Consider the following 17,492-nt stretch of genomic DNA (forward strand, 5'->3'; position numbering starts at 1 on the left):
TGACAGCTAGTCTTGGCATCAAAAACCATAAACAACATGAACCCACCACAAAGATAATCCTTACAAACATGTCTACCACGCATTACCCAACAACCTCAACACCCATCCTGCCGCGTTTCTGACCAATCAAACCACACACACCATCATCTCCAGACCTTGCTCGCTTGCGTCCGTCGAGCTCGGCACCATTCAACCCTTCCCCAGTCTCCACGTGCACCTCTGCCGACCGCCGCCGAAACGTAAAGTGGTTCATCGGACACGGCGAACAGGCCAGCGTGCACCACGCCCTGTCCTCGCCCACCCGCAGCGGCCGGTCCGCAAAGTTGACCGCCTCGCACACTGTATAGCCAGCACTGAACCCCGAGTGGTACGCCTCTGGCAGCGTGGCCACAATCTCCCCCGCCCTCTGCACCACGGGCACGACCCTCACGCCAGCCCTCCTCAGCGCCGCGTGCCCATCCAGCGTGGCGTTGTGCCGCATGAACTGCTCGTGGTGCGGTATCGCCGCCGTTGCCGTCATGGGCGCGGACCGAAACACCTCCTCGGCCGCGAGCCTGTCCGCCCTCGGTATGCAGAACCAGACCTTGACGCCCTGGAATAGGTGGTTCAGCGAAATCAGGCCCACGTCCTCGACGTGCCACGTGAAGGGCGCCAGGGCCGTACCCTCGTACTTGTACGGGTAGCACAGCCCCGGTATGGGCGCATACTCGTCGAGGTGGTTGCCGGCCAGCGGCCAGATGACGGACCGCTCCGGGACGCCCGCCCGGCGCCTGTCCTCGGGCGTCTCGAGCGGCACGTCGACAATGTACCGCATCGTGCCTGCTGCGAGTCGGGTCGTTGGCGTGCGCAGCTGGTTCCACATGTCGAGCAGCTGGGCCGCGTGGTCTGCCTCGGCCTGCGGAGGGGGACGGGCCCACGCCGCCGCCTGCCTGACCGGCGTCTCGGCCTTCCGGGCAGTCTTGGCGTTCCTGCGCCCGTCGTGCAGCCGCACGAAGCCCGTGGCCTTGAGCCCCTGGCGGCGGTAGGACCGGTAGCGCTCGTTGGCGGTCTTGTGGTTGTAGGAGGAGCCGCTGGGGAGTTGGTATGGTGGCGAGTCTGCCAGGTCGGCGGGGATGGCGATTTTGAAAACACCGCTGGCTTCGGCCCCGAGCAGGCCCGCGGCCTCGATGAAGCGTTTGGGGAATGTTGAGTCTTGGATCTGGGTGCTCGTTGGGTGAAGAACCAAGACGTTGGTGGAGTGATCATCAAACCCCTGGAATTCCCAGCTGTGTTTGATATCTTGCAAGCCATCTGGTAAGACTGATACCCGCTGGCTTTGCGGACCTTGGTCTTGAGTTTCCATTTTGGGTTCGAAAGACTCAATGTAGAAACTATATTAGTAGTGATTAAGAGATTTGAAATTGTTGAATGAGACGCTCGTGTTGAGAAGGACGGTTTGATCGAGACAGAAGGAGCGAAGGTGGTCGAGAGATGATTCCCAGAATGCAGAAAATCAGGCATGTTTCCTCTTGGTTTTGCCCCAGACTCGCTTGATCTCTTTCATATCCATTCTTATTTTGGAATCATGTTGATGTCTGTACCGCCGGAAGCAGAATAGGTAGACAAAGGAATGCTGCAAAGTTTGTCTATAAGTTTGCGAGGCTAGACTCCAACGCACCCAGGACAATGCACCAAGAAATCAAAATCACTAGCCACCAGAGTAAATTCGATCAGCCGATGATTCCCTGGAAGACAAAGAATGCGAATTGCAATACGATGCCCCTAACTGTATTCGGCGGTACCTATGCAGTAGGTGAATTGTCTCGGTCTTTGTTCGAGGTCCACAAGTGTCAATAGCAAGTCGCTAAGTTAATCAAAGACCCAAAGGAAGTGAGAAGTGGAGAAAGTGACTACTCACACTTTGGAAAACACAACAACAGAGTAGGGGTGACTGGGTGAGTGCTGCTGCTGCAGTTTGGCAGGAGCATACAACACAATTGACGGTAGAAAGCTAACAGCTCAGCCAGCGAGAGCTGCAGAAAAAAAATGTGTTTGGCTGAGGTGGCCAGATGATGCGCACAATGGCACATGTATTTCTGCCAATCATGTGTCGGCCCTAGAACCAGAGCTAGACTTCTAGATCGTGCACTACACAAAACCCAAACAAGCTTAAATCACGGCGATCGCAATGGCGTCCCTCCTACAGCAGCCGCCCAGGCCGACCTTGCCACCTCACCATTGCACAATCGTGGTACTCAAAATATGCTTTGACGCGGCGTGCAATCGGTCGCACGCTAATTTCTAGTAGCTTCAATCGACGTCGGGTATCGCTCACAGTCGGGCAAAAGTCGCATGAAATTAACAGGTGTATATACACACCAGCTTCACCAGGTATTAATTAAGTTTATCATCGTAGTGCTATGTACTATTTGTTGATCAAATGCAAGCGACGCCGAACCATGCAGTAAGTGCTGACAAGACCGTACCCTCAAGCCGAGGGGTTCATATCCAAAAAAACGTCTCTGTGGATTTTCCAATCCAACGTGCAAAATTAGCCCCCTCCCACTCTATGCGAGGAACGCAGCGACACCAGCCATGAGGATGGCGCCAAATGCGGCGGCACCGGTCCTCGAAGCACCGGCAGCGACGGGAGTGGTGCTGGTAGGCACGGGAGCACCGGTGGGATGGGCGGGGTGGGTGCCGTTGGCCGTGCCAGTGGGCTGGGCGCTGCCGATGGAGCTCCTAGGGGGCAGGGACTTTTGGCTCAGCTGCCACTGCTCGACGATGAAGTCCTTGGCGGCCTGGGTGTACTTGTTGAAGTAGGTGCCGTGGACCGTGGTGTCGATACCGCCAGGGGCGGAGGGGTCGCAGTAGCGGTCAGCGACGTCGCACCACGACCGGAGGCGAGGGGAGTAGGGCTCGCAGGCGTCGTTCTTGAGACGCGGGAAGAGACCATCACGGTCAGTCACGGTGCCAAGGTTGAACGACTGGTTGGCGGCACGGGTTGGGTCGCCGAAAAGGATCATGGCGATGACTGCGTAAGGCGAGTTAGTATTGGACGAAAAATAGATGGGACGAAAAAAGAAAGTGGGATGGAAAGGGGGGACCTGTTCGCCAAACTCGTCCGAACTTGTGGTTCTTTCCAGTTTTGCGAATATTCAGACATCAAAGGTGAAAACGTACTGTTCTTGTCGTAGATAGAATCGAGATCAGCCGTCTTGACGGGCATCAGCTCACTGCTAGCACCGCAGATGAGATCGGCAACGGCCTGAGCACCCTGGGAGTAGCCGAGCAGGGCGACCTTGCTGTCGGGGCACATCTTGACGTAGTCCTTGACGAGCTGGCCAAGGTCGCTGCTGCCGGTGGCCACACTCTGCGCGTAGTCATCAAAGGTGGCAGGGTAGTCGACGGCCGTGACGGCGCTGCCGGGAATGGCAGCGGTCACGTTGCCGGCGACGGTCTGGATCTTGCCAACGCCAGGAGCCTCGGTCGTGCCGCGGGCGGCAAAGATCTGCACACCCGGGGCGCACGACGTCGGGGGCGCGAGGGACGCATCGGGAGTCTGGGCCGCGACGGCAGCGACCAAAAGGCCAGCGATGGGGAGTGCGGAAACCATTATTGCGTTTGGAAGAAAAAAAAAGAGTCCTGAATGAACGGGAATGGTTTTTTTGGTTTTTGGATGCGAGGTGCGACGCGTGACTTGTCGGGTTGGGCAGAGCGATTGATGACCGGCTGAGTGCAGAAAGACTGGAATTCGCCTCAATGGACGGGCACGGCGTCCATCGTTTTAAAGGCCGAAGGCGCCAGCGCTAGAATTGTCAGACATTGACGTTATCCATACTTGGAGCAAGCAATCTCAATTGATAGGAGTTTCCTATTGGGGGCTGCTTCGCCGAGACTTCAAGGGTTGACTTCGACGGGGCTTGCTTAATGGGGCTTGGCTGTGCTCCATCCATGCAAATAGTGGCCGCATGGGCTAGTTCAGCACCAAAAACTAGACCTAAAACAAACTTGGTAGCGACATTGGACATGGATTTCGGCAGGCGAGTATCATCCAGTGCAACGAGAGCAAAGTAAAATTAAATTGAAAAGGTAGCCATATGATAACGACCTGCGTACGTATACAAATCCGTATTCATTGGTCAATAAATCCAGCTGATATTGCACCAAAGGATGGAAGCGAAGCGACAGATACTGCAATAGTTCTCGTCAAAACCATAGGCAGACTGTTATGGTTCAAATCGCCAGACAGACTTCCCGTCACCTGAGATCGGATCCGGCAACCGGAACATTACCGGCGCTGGCAGCGGTGGGTACTGCAAGTGTAGCAAGTGTGTGTGGGGGCCATGCAGAGCACAGGGGTTTGAGGGGTTTCTCCATAGGTACTATAGTATCTACTCCGCACCTTTCTCTTTTTGTACGTTCTGCATGAACAACGGTTGGCAATCTCTGGAAGCGACATAACGGCGAATGCATTCAATTCATAATATCCATCTTCTCACATGGGTAAAGCGAGGGCTGGGCTCCCAACTCGGTGTTAAAAGTCAAGCTATCGATTTCCAGCACAAATTGCTCTTGAAAAGTGAGGCAGGCAGACAATTGCATTCATCTTCTGTAATCTTAACAACATCCATCCATCTACAGCAGTAATGTCGACGTCTCCAATTCTAGGCCAAGAAAGGTGAGCAAGCATTTGAAGGCAGGCCGTCTAATATTTTCCGATAGCTCCAAATCTGCAATTTAGGTAATTAGGCACCCTACGGTAGTGACGTGATTTGGATCTTGGTAAGCTAATGCCCCTGGTTGCCCATTCGGATGAAGACAACCTAACTTGCTAACGTTTAGTGCCTCTCGGTTCCTTTCGAGTGGGAGATCCAAAGGGCCGAAGATCGGATGCCGATTTTTTAAGTAGGTGGTGAACGGATGGCGTGTGTCAATGGTCAGAAAGTTTCTTTAGCCCTAAAAAGCTAGTGGAATCAATCGAGTCCAGTCCCCCAGCCCCCCCTGCATTTCACGCAACTAGCAACAAGCGCGCGTCTTGTTGACAACAATTTGATCCATCATTCACCACATCGTAGTCGCGCCAACACCGTTCCTTCCCCTTATCCACCTTGCCGCCATACCCGGCTTGCCTTACCTAAGGTAGGTAGGGTGCTTAGCAAGCTTATTGTAGGTACTAGGTAATTGGGTGGTAGTACCCACTTGGTATACCTGGATGGTACAGGTATCTTGCAATGGTACGAAGTAGGTACCTACTTTAACTGCCTGAGGCGCCAACTTGCAGCCCCTCAACCCCCGCCTTGTACAGTACTAGAGCTACTCTAGTAGAGTAGAGGTCAAAGCTGTTTAGCCCCGCATCGATGGTCATTCCATACGTACCTACAAAGTAGATTCCGTAGTTCCGTACTGTACTTCTATTTTCTTGTCCAATCGCAGACTTTCTTCAAGCCCTTAATTGCTCGGGGTGGGCTTAGGGCTCTAGAATCCACCTGAAATGCGCCCGACCGCCCCTCATTTACCATGGTAAAAAACAATCCGGCAACGTAAAAGTCCCCTCTTCGCGCTTCTCATTTACTCTAACCTTACTCACTGCATACCGAATCGAGCCATCTTGAGATCGCCACCGAATTGGGCATATCTAAACGACAGTCGGCGTTGGCGATTTTATCTCTGCAAAGATCAAACAGCTCGACCGCTTTCGTATCCAGAATCCAAATACGGAAAGCCTTTCGGAACTGCCGTGAACCCACACCAGGCCATCAGGCCAGGGAGGTCCCTGAGCTGTCAACCAAATGTTGGTTCTGGTCGGCAAGCATTTCGGCTCCTTGATGCTGGTTGTCTTTGTCTTCTCTTGCTTCTCAGATGCACAGCCTCACGAGTGCCGGTTTCTCGGTTCCAGATCTACCAGGTATACGACACGTGGTCGATGACTTTCTCTTGTGGCTGGTGCTGCATCGAGTAATCTTTAACTTTCGGTACAGGCATCACCCTTTTCAATCTAGTCAACCCCGATCTTTACTTAGAGACGGCCTCACCAGAACCCAAAAATAGCATATGGCATATTCTCGATGATCTTAACTATATAATATACGATTATAGTAACTCAGACAAACGATCCTTGATCGCCCGATTCGACGAGGCAGCATACATGTCCGTGTCGTCGGAGAATCAGGACCGCAGAACCTTTAAAACACTTACACAACAACGGGCGACCGAAAACTGCGGCCCTCCATGAGATTGTGAGCGGCCATAGACAGTTCTCTTTTCTCCGAAACCCTCTACCGATAGTGTTACCACGTACCATTCAAAACCAGCGAGGTAAGCGCTTTGTCAGCAGGTACAGAGCGTTTGCCAATCTCGCGTTATAGTGTGCGCAATCAATAAAACGACTCCCAATGCTTCATGACCCCCGCAGCCAAGCACAAGTACCGATTTCCAGCTTTGCCGGTAGCAAACAGCTGCATGCAGTCGTATCGTATCGCAACGTTTTTGTTTCCGCTGGTAACTCATGGACCTCGTCCGAGTGCCTACTGTATCGCACAATTTACTACGTGGTAGTCGCATCCTTCACGAACGGGCGCGGAATGCAGTTGGTCGCAGAGCCCCATCTATATTCTGAAGAATATAGACCGACGGCGAGTCAGATTCCCTTTTTGTTTTAGGCAAAAACCCGGCTATCGTACTGGGGCTTTCATGCCTGTCAAGTTGCCAGCCTGCCCCTATCGAGCCCCCCCTTGTCCTAATCCACCTGTCCAACGGCAGCTCAGCTGATCTCATGTGGCAATTGTTACTACTGTAACTGCAAAGTATGAGAGATTGATTTGCCAAGTCTGTCTATACTGCAGCATGGGGCCACTGGTCTGTTTTCTGTTATCTTTTTTTACTAGTCTATGTCTAGTGTATTCTTTCTCTGGTTCTGCTTGGGATTTTCCTCCTGTACTATTTGCATGCAGTTGCGGGCCACTTACATGGGGGCCGACTAGTGTCCAGGAACCATTGTCAAGCAACCACTGGTTCCCGATACCATCCCTATCAGGCACACGTACAGTGCATACACACCCATCCAGCTATTTTTTCTCTCGCTATCACTGCCCTGCGCTGTACCGTACAACTGAATAATGATATCTCCTTGTCAGTTTCACCACTCATGCTTGGTCCTTTCGATGGTTGACCGTGGTAGACTAGTTGGTCTAAAAGTATCCACAGACAGTCATCATTGCCACGTGGGGAGAAGGTCTGTTCAGCGGCTCTGCTACGTGCTGTGGGATTCTCAACAAGCTAGCAGAAGTTTGCCCCAGACCGGTGAAGTCAAAAGCCGCTCCAGATGCTTCAGAGCCACGATCGTTCCCGAGTGGTCATGACCGTCGGCATCTGGCCACATACCTGTTTGTAGTCTAAGCGACTGGGTTTGGGAGGGTCGTGGGGCGGTACCACTCAAATTAATGCTTGGACAAGCGACTTCGCCAAGTAGAGTAGCGTGGTATCAACGTCTCGACTCGCGCTCAGCCCTTGTCTCCGCAATTCTCACCAAGCAATACTTGCAGTCCTGGGTGAGAGGTCCTGCGGCTGACGGGGAGCGGACTCGGGTCACCGCGTCTAGTATGTACTATGTATGGACCTGACCTGACCGGGGGGGGGGGGGGGGGGGGGGGCACGATGTAACTTAGTTTTTCGGTTGGCCATTGTAGGTAAGGTAGCCAAGCAAACCCACGTTTTTTTTCCAGTCTTTCCAGTAAATACACGCCACTGGGCCCATGCCGACCGTCCGAACCGCATCGTCAAAAGCAAGACTTTCCCCGGACTGGAGTTCGAACGACACATGCGACCGTCAGCTTTTCTGATCCGGTCATGGCATTGCTGGATAGGACCCTCCTCAGATAGACGAGCCCCAATCGACTCAGCAACGCATGGAGATGGCAGAGGGACACAACACCGGCCCGCTGCTGGTCGCGGTGACCAGCTCGCTGCTGGTCCTTGCTACTATTTCCGTGGCGGCCCGTTGCTACAACCAGATTGTCCTGCTGAAGCGATTTCAGATCGAGGACTGGCTCGCCGTTATCACCTGGGTATGTTGTCGTGGTTTCTTTTTTTTTGCTTTTGTGCAGTTGCTTTTCGGCTATTCCTTGACTGACAAAACAACGCCCACTTTGCCGCTGCAGCTTGTCTTTGCATTCTTCACGGCCATTTGCTGCATCGGAGTCCACTATGGACTCGGCAAGCCTGTTGCTGATGTTCCTCTAGTAGAGGATCGTATGAAGGCCTTGTTCTTCAAGTACATAGGCATGACAACGTACGTGGCAGCATCGGGACTCATCAAGTTTGTGGTTGGACTTTACCTCCTCAAGCTTTTCACCGCATCGCACCAGAAGTGGCAAACGCGGTTCCTATGGGTGCTGCTCATCATCGTGGGCATCGTCAACACGGCCTACTTCTTCATCAGCATCTTCCAGTGCAATCCCATCGAGAGGTTCTGGTTGCAATGGGACCCCGAGTGGCCCAAGCAGGGTCGCTGTCTCAAAACATGGGCTGCGCTGTCGTCGACCTACACAGTCAACATTGTCAACATCATCGCCGATGCCGCTCTCGCCGTGCTGCCGATATCCTTGGTCTGGAATTCCAAAATGGACAAGAGGACAAAGTGGTCCGTGGTCGCCATTCTTTCGGTCGGATCGGCCGCCTCGATATGCACCGTCATCCGCGTCCCCTACGTGTACCAGCTTCTTGCCAACAAGGAGTACCTCGCCAACTTTATCGAGCTGGGAGTGTGGAGTGCCGTCGAGATCGGACTGGCCATTGTTGCGTCGTCTGCCGCCACGCTCCGGCCCTTGTTCAGGAAGCTGAAGCTCCTGCAGACTACCATGGTACAACGCAGTCGTAACAAGTCTGGTCACTCGCGCTCTCGCAGCCTGCAAATGTTTTCTAGGGATAGGAAGGGCAGCACGGGCAACGCTCTGGCCGGGCACGAAGCACAACTCCCCAAGTCCGCCGGCAGCAAGGGGCTCGGCTCTTTTGGGGGCAGCACGTACGGCACCGACACTAAGATCTCTTTCAGCCAGGCCCTGGGTAATAAAAAGTCGTATGCGACGCTCGAGGGTGACACCCTGAACGACCCCTCGGACGACATTGCCAACGGCGACAACTTGCAACTCAACAGACGATCCAGCCCCATACATGTGCGCACTACCATCTCGGTCGACGTTGAAAAGGGCGAGGGTGCCGACTTCATCTCGCCGGCAATGCACCCCAGATACCACTCACCCATGCAATCTCCGGCCAGCGACCACAGACGGACGGATAGCGAAGAGCGGTCGATGTGGGGGAGGAGGGAGCAGCAACCACATCAATTCCACATTCCACAGACGCACCAGCGGAAAAAGACCCGGGACCACGAGCTGTCAGATCTTGAGGAGGTCAGCATCGAGGGCAGCCGCCCTGAGAGGCTTCCACCGCCCAGGACTCCGCGCTCGCCATTCCCCATGATTTCTCCGACATCAACACTACGGTCGCCCTCGTCGCCGTTTCTGGGCAACATGCCTTCACCATATACTCCAACCTTTGCGGCTCCGTCGCCCGCGGTCAACAACAACATCATAAATATCAGCAGCAGCAGCAGCAGCAACCATTCACCATATAGTCCTTCATTTTCCCCATCTCCGCTGTCACCCGCGGTGGAGATCCACGCCGAGCTGCAGCAACCGCAACCAACACACCAACCCAACCAACATACACTAAAACCTCAAATCAGCCTGCTTCCTGTGCCTCCCGCCCGTGAGAGCGACATGAGGAGATTGAGCAGTCCAATGTAGATGTCACAATCCTTATTTATCTTTTTTTATTTTCTATATCTTGTTTTTCCTCCCTTTGGACTGACGCCATCACGTCATTTTCATTTTGTACAATTCCACCACATTCACGAAAAAACCTCCTTATTTTTTTTTCATGTACAAGAAAAAGACCTCACTCATGTATGATTGGATTGACATTGATCAAACCTACGTATGGTGTTTTTTTCTTTTAACTAATGCACCACATAACATGGGGATATGCGGCGTTTCTTGTTGACGGAGGACGGTTATGGATAATCTACGTATACTCTCTATTTCCATTTTGTTGTCTAGTTTCCTAGGTACAACACAATTTCTTACCAGTCCTGACCACCATTATTGGGCAACATGAGATAATTACTTCGTAGTACGGATTGTATGAGACCACCGATTGATTGGCAATTAACCTCATGCAACCATCCGGAGGGTTTTTACGGAACTGACTCGGGCAAATCGGCAGAGTCCACTGCATCTCGATCATCGTATCGACGCTCTGACCTCTTTTAGAAACAAAGTAAAAAGTGAATACTATGTAAAAGGGGGTGGATAATCAAATAGATCAGCATTCATTCACCGCCCGGTACGAGTGGGCAGGTAAGGATTGTTCACCTTGTATCGGGGAGGTAAGCGTGGAAATTTTCCGGTGCTTCATTTGCCATTGGGATTGCATGGGGTTGCATACCGTGTTCAGTCAGTGAGTTCTTTTTGCGACTAATGCATGCACACGGGGATCCGGCGTTGGTGCAGCAATAAAACCTTGCTACAGCGGTGGGAAGGCTCTCAATGTCACTCTGATTAATCTGTTACAAGGAACGTGGTAAGAGAGGGGGGGGGGGGGGAAAATGTCGCAGAGGGGTCCAAGACTTTAGAGTGGAATCCAAAAAAGACAAAGAATCTCCACAGGGTCCAGACTCGAGAGGCTGATAGTCTGGTTGACCGGTTCGCTAAGGACCAAAAGCAGAAGGTCCCCCGGCTACGGGTGGATAAAACAAAGTTGGCTATCCCCCAGAATTGCCCATTATTCCGCAGTTATTGCCTCCCGTTCTTATTACCCTGAGACCAGCTGCGATCCACGGGTGATCCTTTTGTGCCAAGAAGAGGTTCAAGACCCGAACCCACCGCCCGGGATTTTGGGTTATCGTATCTATCGACTACTGTTTTTTTTCTCTCTCGCTCTTGTCGAATATCTGAGCCCTGCCACTCACTGACTGCGGGCACTAATTCCTGGCACTCGAGACCATTACCCAAGTAGTATGCAGTACGGCTTATGAAAGGTGCCAAAGGGTGAGGCCCCCCCACACACCCAGAATCGCCCCAATCCACATACTCCCCACTACCAATGTCTCTCCGGAGAGTCTGGTGAGGTGATGTTTGTTCCGAAACTAAACTGACGTTGAGTGGACAACCCTTGCCACGAGAGGGTTCCATTGTACGTTTTTGTTCATTTCGATTGCCCTCGCATGCATGCACACATCCTGCAAGGAACAAACGAAAAGCCAAGCCTCGGTATAGAACCCACTTTTTTGAAAGCATGGGGGTCAAGTTTGTGCAGCATTTGTGTTTCTGTCGAACGAAACGTCAAAAAACACAGGAAGCTACCTAGGTAAGAAAGAATACGAAGGGAAACAACAAACAGACAATAGCTGCGACGGCATAAACTTTGTGCACGGTACCGTGGGATTTTTGCAAATGTCACCCTGTTTGTTTGTACAGTAGCAAACACACAATGATCTGTTTTCCTATACAAGTTAATCAATCGTGATAATGATGATCTTTTCCGGGGCCAAGGCAGCACAGGAGACCCATGGTTCGTACAATCCATTGTGCTTTGACCCCGTTTCCCTTTTGAGAAATTTTATGAAATCGTCAACGAGATTAGGCTTTCCTATCCGGTCCCAATACTAGAGAAATGGGGACAATCTACTATACCACCAAAGACTGGGGTGCTGGTTGTCGACTGACACGAGCGATTGTCGGCCACCTCCAAACCCCGCGTGGGTGCCTGTACCTGCCTGGTACCTGCATGGCCATCCTCTTTTTCTTTTTTGTTTATATTGCAACGGCTCGCCGTCGTCGCCATCCTCACTCCCATGATGCCTCTTCTCATCCATCGTCTGCCTTGCCCACGCCTTTGGTTCCTCAGCTGACCCCAGTCCATTCATTTGTTCTTGGCGTTGATATCCCGTGACACACATTCGTTCAACTTGTTTCCTATTTCTAATCTCTTTTTCTCTCTCTTAATAACTCCCATCCCTCTATCACGTGGATACTCCCTCCCAACACCAACAATGAAGGTCTCGTTCGTGTCATCGCTCCTCGCGCTCCCGCTCCTTGCGGCCGCGGCCCCCAAGCCCGAGGCCGCTGAGCTGTCGAGCCGCGACGTGACCGTGACGCAGCAGGAGCTCAACGGCTTCATGTACATGCGGCAGCTCGCCTCGGCCGCCTACTGCAACTCCAAGGACAGCCTGGTCGGCCAAAAGGTCACATGCAGCAACAACGCCTGCCCGGACATTGGCGCCGCTAACGTGGTCAACTTTGCCCATCTCGAGTATGTTTTTTTCCCTCTTTTTTCTTGTGAAACTCTTGTTGTATAAAAAAAAAGGTCAAATCATCTAACAGATACCCCCCACGATGGGGCCAACAGCACCGACATCGGCATCAAGGCCGACGGCGCTGTCTTCATCGACCACACCAGGGGCGGCATCGTCATGTCCTTCATGGGCTCCAAGTCGTGGCAGTCCTTCATGACCGAGTAAGCAAAACACCCCACTTACTCTAGATTTTTTTTTATCTTGTCATCCACATGACTCACATTTCACCTCCAAACAGCCTCGACTTCACCGGCAGCGACTCCTCCGAGATCTGCAGCGGCTGCACGGTCCACTACGGCATCAAGCTCACCTACGACATCATCGAGGGCGCGCTGATCAACGCCCTCAACTCGGCCCGCGCCCAGTGGCCGTCGTACCAGGTCGTCGCGACGGGCCACTCCATCGGAGCCGGCGTCGCCACCGTCGCCGCCGCCCGCCTGCGCAACCGCCTCAACGTCGACATCCAGCTCTACACCTTTGGCAGCCCCCGCGTCGGCAACGACGCCTTTGCCACCTTTGTCACCAACCAGAACCGCGGCCGCAACTACCGCATCACCCACTACGACGACGTCGTCGCCGCCTTGCCCCCGTCCTGGGCCGGCTTCGCCCACGTCAGCCCCGAGTACTGGCTGCGCAGGAAGGACGCCAGCGACTTCAACTACCCGCTCAGCGAGGTCGTCGTCTGCGAGGGCATCAACCCCAAGGGTTGCAGGAACAGCATGGGCACCACCCTCAGCGGCAAGGCCCACGGAGAGTACTTTGGCGCCATTAGCGCTTGCTACTGATGTGTTTGCTTTTCCGTGGCTTCGCCTGCTGCTATGAGAGGGAGCTCTGCTGCTGACGGATCCTTCCCTTGCTGTGCTTGCCACACATTAGAACTAGTAGCTAATCCAGCTTCAAAATAAATAATCATAATGACCAAACCTTGAAAGTCCCCTCATCCGTGATTGAAGATGTGACCTGCCCAACCTCGTAACAGTTCTTGTGATCATGTGCCTCTTTTGCTCCAAGTCTTGTTGCAACAATAATTTGTGATCTTGTAATCCATCGTCTATATGATACAAGCAAGCGCTGATACTAAAAACAAACCCAAAGTCGCAATGCTGGCCAAACTATCCAAACACTAGAGCTGACGGCCTCCAGGGTATCTCCAACCGCATTCTAATCTATGCTATTTTTCTCGCTCAATCTCCCAAATCCAGTAACATGCATTAGTCTGTATTCTTATTTTCGCTCTTTTTCTTGGTCAGTCCTGAAAGAAAATCATGAACTCAGGAAGCGCTTCTTCAAGAAGCAGCGGGGAGATCCCCGGAATCGGGACCCTCGGTCAACCGCAGGGCCTCGTGCACGTCATCGACAAAGTGATCGATCCCGCCCACCATTTCGACAATGCCGCTGTTCTCCATGAGCTTCCATACCGGGCTGCTGTCCCTCGACGGCAGGCGACTAAAGAAGACCCGGACGCCACGGTCCCGGTAGCCCCTAACAATCTCTTCGAGTACCTGAGTGCCCGATCCGTCCATGCTTGTGACGCCATGGACGTCAAACACGACGTTCTTGTTCTGGACCTGGGCTCGCAGTCGGGGCAAAGCCGGGTGCGCTTTGTTGGTACCATACAATTCCAGCCGGCGCAGCCTGTTTTTGAGCTGGCCTGTGTTGGCAAAGGTCAGCGGCTCCGGGATCTTGACGATCAGGCAGCCCTCGACAAACTCCAACCTCTCCGGGTGAGCCTCTGCATTCTCAAATCGGTTCGTTCCAGGAATGCGGCCGAGAATCTGTATGTGCGGCCGCGTCGAGTTTCGGATCACAAGAAGCAGAGAGATGCCGATGCCGATGGCAATGCCCATGTTGAGAGAGAAGAAGATGGTCGTCAGCACGATGAGGAACATGAGTGACAGCTCCTGCCACGCCCGGATGCGGAGGAAGAAGTAAATGTCGTGCGGGCATTCTTCGATGAGGGACCAAGCGACCACGCTGATAAGGGATGATAGTACCGGTTTCTGCGCATTGTTAGTTACCGATAATGAAATTTTTTGAGACATGAAACAGGCAAAGCTAGCAGCCAGAGGACTGTGAGCCGGACAAAGTGACCACTTACCGGCAGGTAGTAGAATAGCCGCAGGCCAAAGAGGATAACCATCAGAGCAATGAAGCTGACAAACAGAGAGCTCATGGGCGTCTTGCCACCAGTCTGGCGATTGACCTTGCTCCTGCCATACCCGCCAAAAGCCGGCAGGCTCATGAAGCAAGAACCCAAAAGGTTGGCAGCGCCGAGTGCGATGAGCTCCCTGTTCGGACTCAGCTGGATGTCCGGGAATATGGTCTGGTCACCGAGACTCTTGGCCGCCACGGACGACTCGAAGAAGCCCAGCATCGCAAGGAGGAACGAGGTACCCATGGCGTCGCGAATCTGTACCACGTGAGAGGGTTGGAAAGGCCAGCGAAACGTAAAGGGGCGACCCGAGGCTGCCTTGACGGTGCCCAAGATCTGGACGCCGTGCTTCTCCCATTCAAAGTAGTATGCAAGCCATGCAGACAAGACGACAACAATGAACCGATCGGGGACGTATGCAACGCCCGGATAACGCGGCTGGAGACGGCGTTTCGTTTCTCTTTGCATACGGAATCGTACAGTTAGCCAATGCCCCTGGTAAAAGAGAGTGCAGGAAGCACCAAAAGATGAAAAGACTTGAACAACAAGGGCAACTCACCTCGCAACCATAATGACAGTAAAGCTCACACCAGCCACTAGAGCCGTCATCTTGTGAACCTGGTCGAGATTGTCAAACATGAACCGCAGCTTGTCCATGCTGCTGCCGTGCCCGACGGCAGGAGTGGCAGCCGCGAGCTTGTTGAGACCGAGTTCGGGGATCAGTTGGTCGACGCCAATAACGACGCCGATGGCCGAGATGAAACCCCGGAGGAACGGCCGCGAAAGCACACTGTCGAGGAACCCGAGGCGAGTCAACCCAGCAATAAACACGGTAGCCGCGGCGATCCCACCCACGATGCCGCAAACCTTGGCTTGCAGTTCAGCGTCGTTCTCGGCCCCTCCTCCCATGGAACTCGGAGTCCCAGACGTACGGTCGAGAGTTGACTTGACAACGCTTCCCACCAGAAGCGACCCTGCGGCCTCGGGACCCACCATCATCTGCGGAGAGCTGCCAAGGAGAGCATATACGAAGGGCTGGAAGACGAAACCATACAAGCCGTTGATGGGCGGGACGTGTGCAAGGTTGTCGGCCAGGGACAGGGCCATCGGCAGGTACATGCCGGCAATGGTGACAGCAGCAATCAGGTCTCCCTTGAGATACGAGCGCTTGTACTGGCTCATCCAATTGAGGCAGGGTATGTAGTAGGAGAGGTACATGAGCGGCGAATCGCGGATACCGTGCTCGCGGGCCAGCTCCTGGGATGTGTGCATCTTCTTGCTCCTGATCCTTCGTGCCAACTTCCGCCGCCAGTCGGGGTCGTTTGAATTGCCCGTGATGGTACCGAGGAAGTTCTCGAACAAGCGGGAGGTTGACGACTCTGACGTCGCGAAAGAGGGTTCGGACGAGAGAATGCTCGTGGGACTCGACGGTCGAGGGGAGAAGGTGCCGTGGTTGCATTGCCCTTCGTGAGGGTGGTGGTCGTCGTGGACGCCACGTAGCAGGCTCGTAGTTTCGGAAGCGGCATTTCGAGTAGGTGATCTCGGCTCGCTGGGACCGGCGTCACCATTGTTGTTGGTAGCGCTGGCGTCTTCGGAAGGATCGACGACGTTCCTCAGGCCGCTCGGGTTCGCAGGAGCGTGATTGTTGCGACCACTGGCATTGTTGGTGCTGTTGCGGGAGACAGCCTGCGGACGGCTGCTGCCGCCGGGAGAATTATTATCACCGGATGACATGATGGTTGTATGCAGTCTGGTCTATTCCGTAATGGCCCTTTGTCGTCTAGGTTTGGTGGTCGGGCCAATTACAATGGACAAAGGGCACGATAAAGGCAAATGCTTCGGGTAAATATGCGAACTCGGCTTGAAGATGCAGCACTTGGACCACAGCAAAGAAACAAAAAAAGACCAGGCACCTGGCAACGCCCGCGATTAAATTCAGATGAGCGGCAGGTTTCGTCTGATATTTGCGGCCCTCGGCAGGCGACACGAGACGCAGCAAAAAGAAAGTCGGCGGACTAGAAAGATAAAGTGCGATGCCCCGTAATTAGATAACAGTAATGGAGGTTCCACCCGCCACGAGGGGAGGGATAGGAAGTAGGAGGAGCGGTCAAGCTAGACGAGAAAAATAGGAGGCGCCAGACACTTCCATCCAGGACAAGCGTAACGGGAAGCGAAATGGGCGACGGCGGTGTTCGCTGGTCTGGGTTTTCTAGGTACGGTAGGTTGCACAACTTGGTCAAATACAACTCAAGCTGCACGCACAGCAGTGTCTTTGTCGCAGAAACAACGATGCTGCTTGTCCTTTGCTGTGCGGTGCTGCTTTTGCATTTGCCGCGCACACCCTGCGCGTGGTCGACTCGGGAATAATGCGTTGAAGTTTTGGAACCAGGATCGGAGGTGGAACACGAACCCTGGATCCCAATTGAGTTGATCCACGTCCGGGTTCGGTTTGCGATTAGACAACGATATCGGTTTCTTACGTAGCAGGGTAGCATTAGCCGCGGGGTCATTATGTCATGCCGATGTTTCTCCGGTCGAGCTGTATTGCTTCACGTGACATGAAGCCTGTGTGACAGCTTGACGGGTGAGTGACAGTCGTACCAAGATATGTGCCAAGACATCTAGAAGCTCTGGGCGGGAAGGGGTTAAATGGGAGAGACATGAAAAAACAAGAAGCAGACGGTTGGCATTATATATCAGCTCGCAAAATTGCAACATACTCAAATCACTCTTGCACCTACTCAGTAAACACCGTTGCACAATGGACTGACTCCCCTGCTCGAGCTTTACATTATCCCGATCACTGAGCAAATCTCATCGTCAACTCAACGTAGAGTACCCCAGAGAGGTACAAAAAAGCTATTTATGCATAAGAAAACTTGTGGGGCGTTCCAAATACTTCCAAGATCAAACAGCACCTCTACCATCACCATATCTTCAAATGCT

At 53.2% G+C, this 17,492-nt stretch overlaps 7 protein-coding genes across 7 annotated transcripts; 3 read left to right on the forward strand and 4 right to left on the reverse strand.

Annotated features, from left to right (window-relative positions):
• Window positions 1-75: 75 nt before the first annotated feature.
• On the reverse strand, window positions 76-1,481 carry MGG_09841 (uncharacterized protein). The gene has a single exon (XM_003720350.1). It carries the CDS (start codon window positions 1,340-1,342, stop codon window positions 83-85), a length of 1,260 nt encoding a protein of 419 aa, XP_003720398.1. The 5' UTR covers window positions 1,343-1,481; the 3' UTR covers window positions 76-82.
• Window positions 1,482-2,316: 835 nt separating this feature from the next.
• Window positions 2,317-3,827, reverse strand: MGG_09840 (acetylxylan esterase 2). The gene is made up of 2 exons (XM_003720351.1): window positions 3,163-3,827; window positions 2,317-3,013 (listed from the first exon to the last, which is right to left on the reverse strand). The coding sequence occupies exons 1-2, from the start codon at window positions 3,593-3,595 to the stop codon at window positions 2,547-2,549; spliced, it is 900 nt and encodes a 299-aa protein (XP_003720399.1). The 5' UTR covers window positions 3,596-3,827; the 3' UTR covers window positions 2,317-2,546.
• Window positions 3,828-4,990: 1,163 nt separating this feature from the next.
• On the reverse strand, window positions 4,991-5,589 carry MGG_17838 (uncharacterized protein; the record flags this gene model as incomplete). The annotated part of the gene is made up of 4 exons (XM_003720352.1): window positions 4,991-5,116; window positions 5,236-5,289; window positions 5,363-5,393; window positions 5,570-5,589. The coding sequence occupies 4 exons, from the start codon at window positions 5,587-5,589 to the stop codon at window positions 4,991-4,993; spliced, it is 231 nt and encodes a 76-aa protein (XP_003720400.1).
• Window positions 5,590-5,841: 252 nt separating this feature from the next.
• MGG_17839 (uncharacterized protein) lies at window positions 5,842-6,214 on the forward strand (the record flags this gene model as incomplete). Its single annotated transcript, XM_003720353.1, has 2 exons — window positions 5,842-5,954; window positions 6,079-6,214. 2 exons carry the CDS (start codon window positions 5,842-5,844, stop codon window positions 6,212-6,214), a joined length of 249 nt encoding a protein of 82 aa, XP_003720401.1.
• Window positions 6,215-7,728: 1,514 nt separating this feature from the next.
• Window positions 7,729-10,134, forward strand: MGG_14167 (uncharacterized protein). Its single transcript, XM_003720354.1, has 2 exons — window positions 7,729-8,045; window positions 8,139-10,134. Exons 1-2 carry the CDS (start codon window positions 7,887-7,889, stop codon window positions 9,783-9,785), a joined length of 1,806 nt encoding a protein of 601 aa, XP_003720402.1. The 5' UTR covers window positions 7,729-7,886; the 3' UTR covers window positions 9,786-10,134.
• A 1,725-nt stretch (window positions 10,135-11,859) lies between these two features.
• Window positions 11,860-13,329, forward strand: MGG_09839 (uncharacterized protein). Its single transcript, XM_003720355.1, has 3 exons — window positions 11,860-12,351; window positions 12,448-12,555; window positions 12,633-13,329. The coding sequence occupies exons 1-3, from the start codon at window positions 12,092-12,094 to the stop codon at window positions 13,177-13,179; spliced, it is 915 nt and encodes a 304-aa protein (XP_003720403.1). The 5' UTR covers window positions 11,860-12,091; the 3' UTR covers window positions 13,180-13,329.
• MGG_09838 (sulfate transporter 4.1) lies at window positions 13,081-16,973 on the reverse strand. The gene is made up of 3 exons (XM_003720356.1): window positions 15,106-16,973; window positions 14,493-15,006; window positions 13,081-14,394 (listed from the first exon to the last, which is right to left on the reverse strand). Exons 1-3 carry the CDS (start codon window positions 16,278-16,280, stop codon window positions 13,681-13,683), a joined length of 2,403 nt encoding a protein of 800 aa, XP_003720404.1. The 5' UTR covers window positions 16,281-16,973; the 3' UTR covers window positions 13,081-13,680.
• Window positions 16,974-17,492: the final 519 nt, after the last annotated feature.

This window comes from Pyricularia oryzae, chromosome 6 (genome assembly GCF_000002495.2).
Source record: "Pyricularia oryzae 70-15 chromosome 6, whole genome shotgun sequence".
NCBI classification, from domain to species: domain Eukaryota; kingdom Fungi; phylum Ascomycota; class Sordariomycetes; order Magnaporthales; family Pyriculariaceae; genus Pyricularia; species Pyricularia oryzae.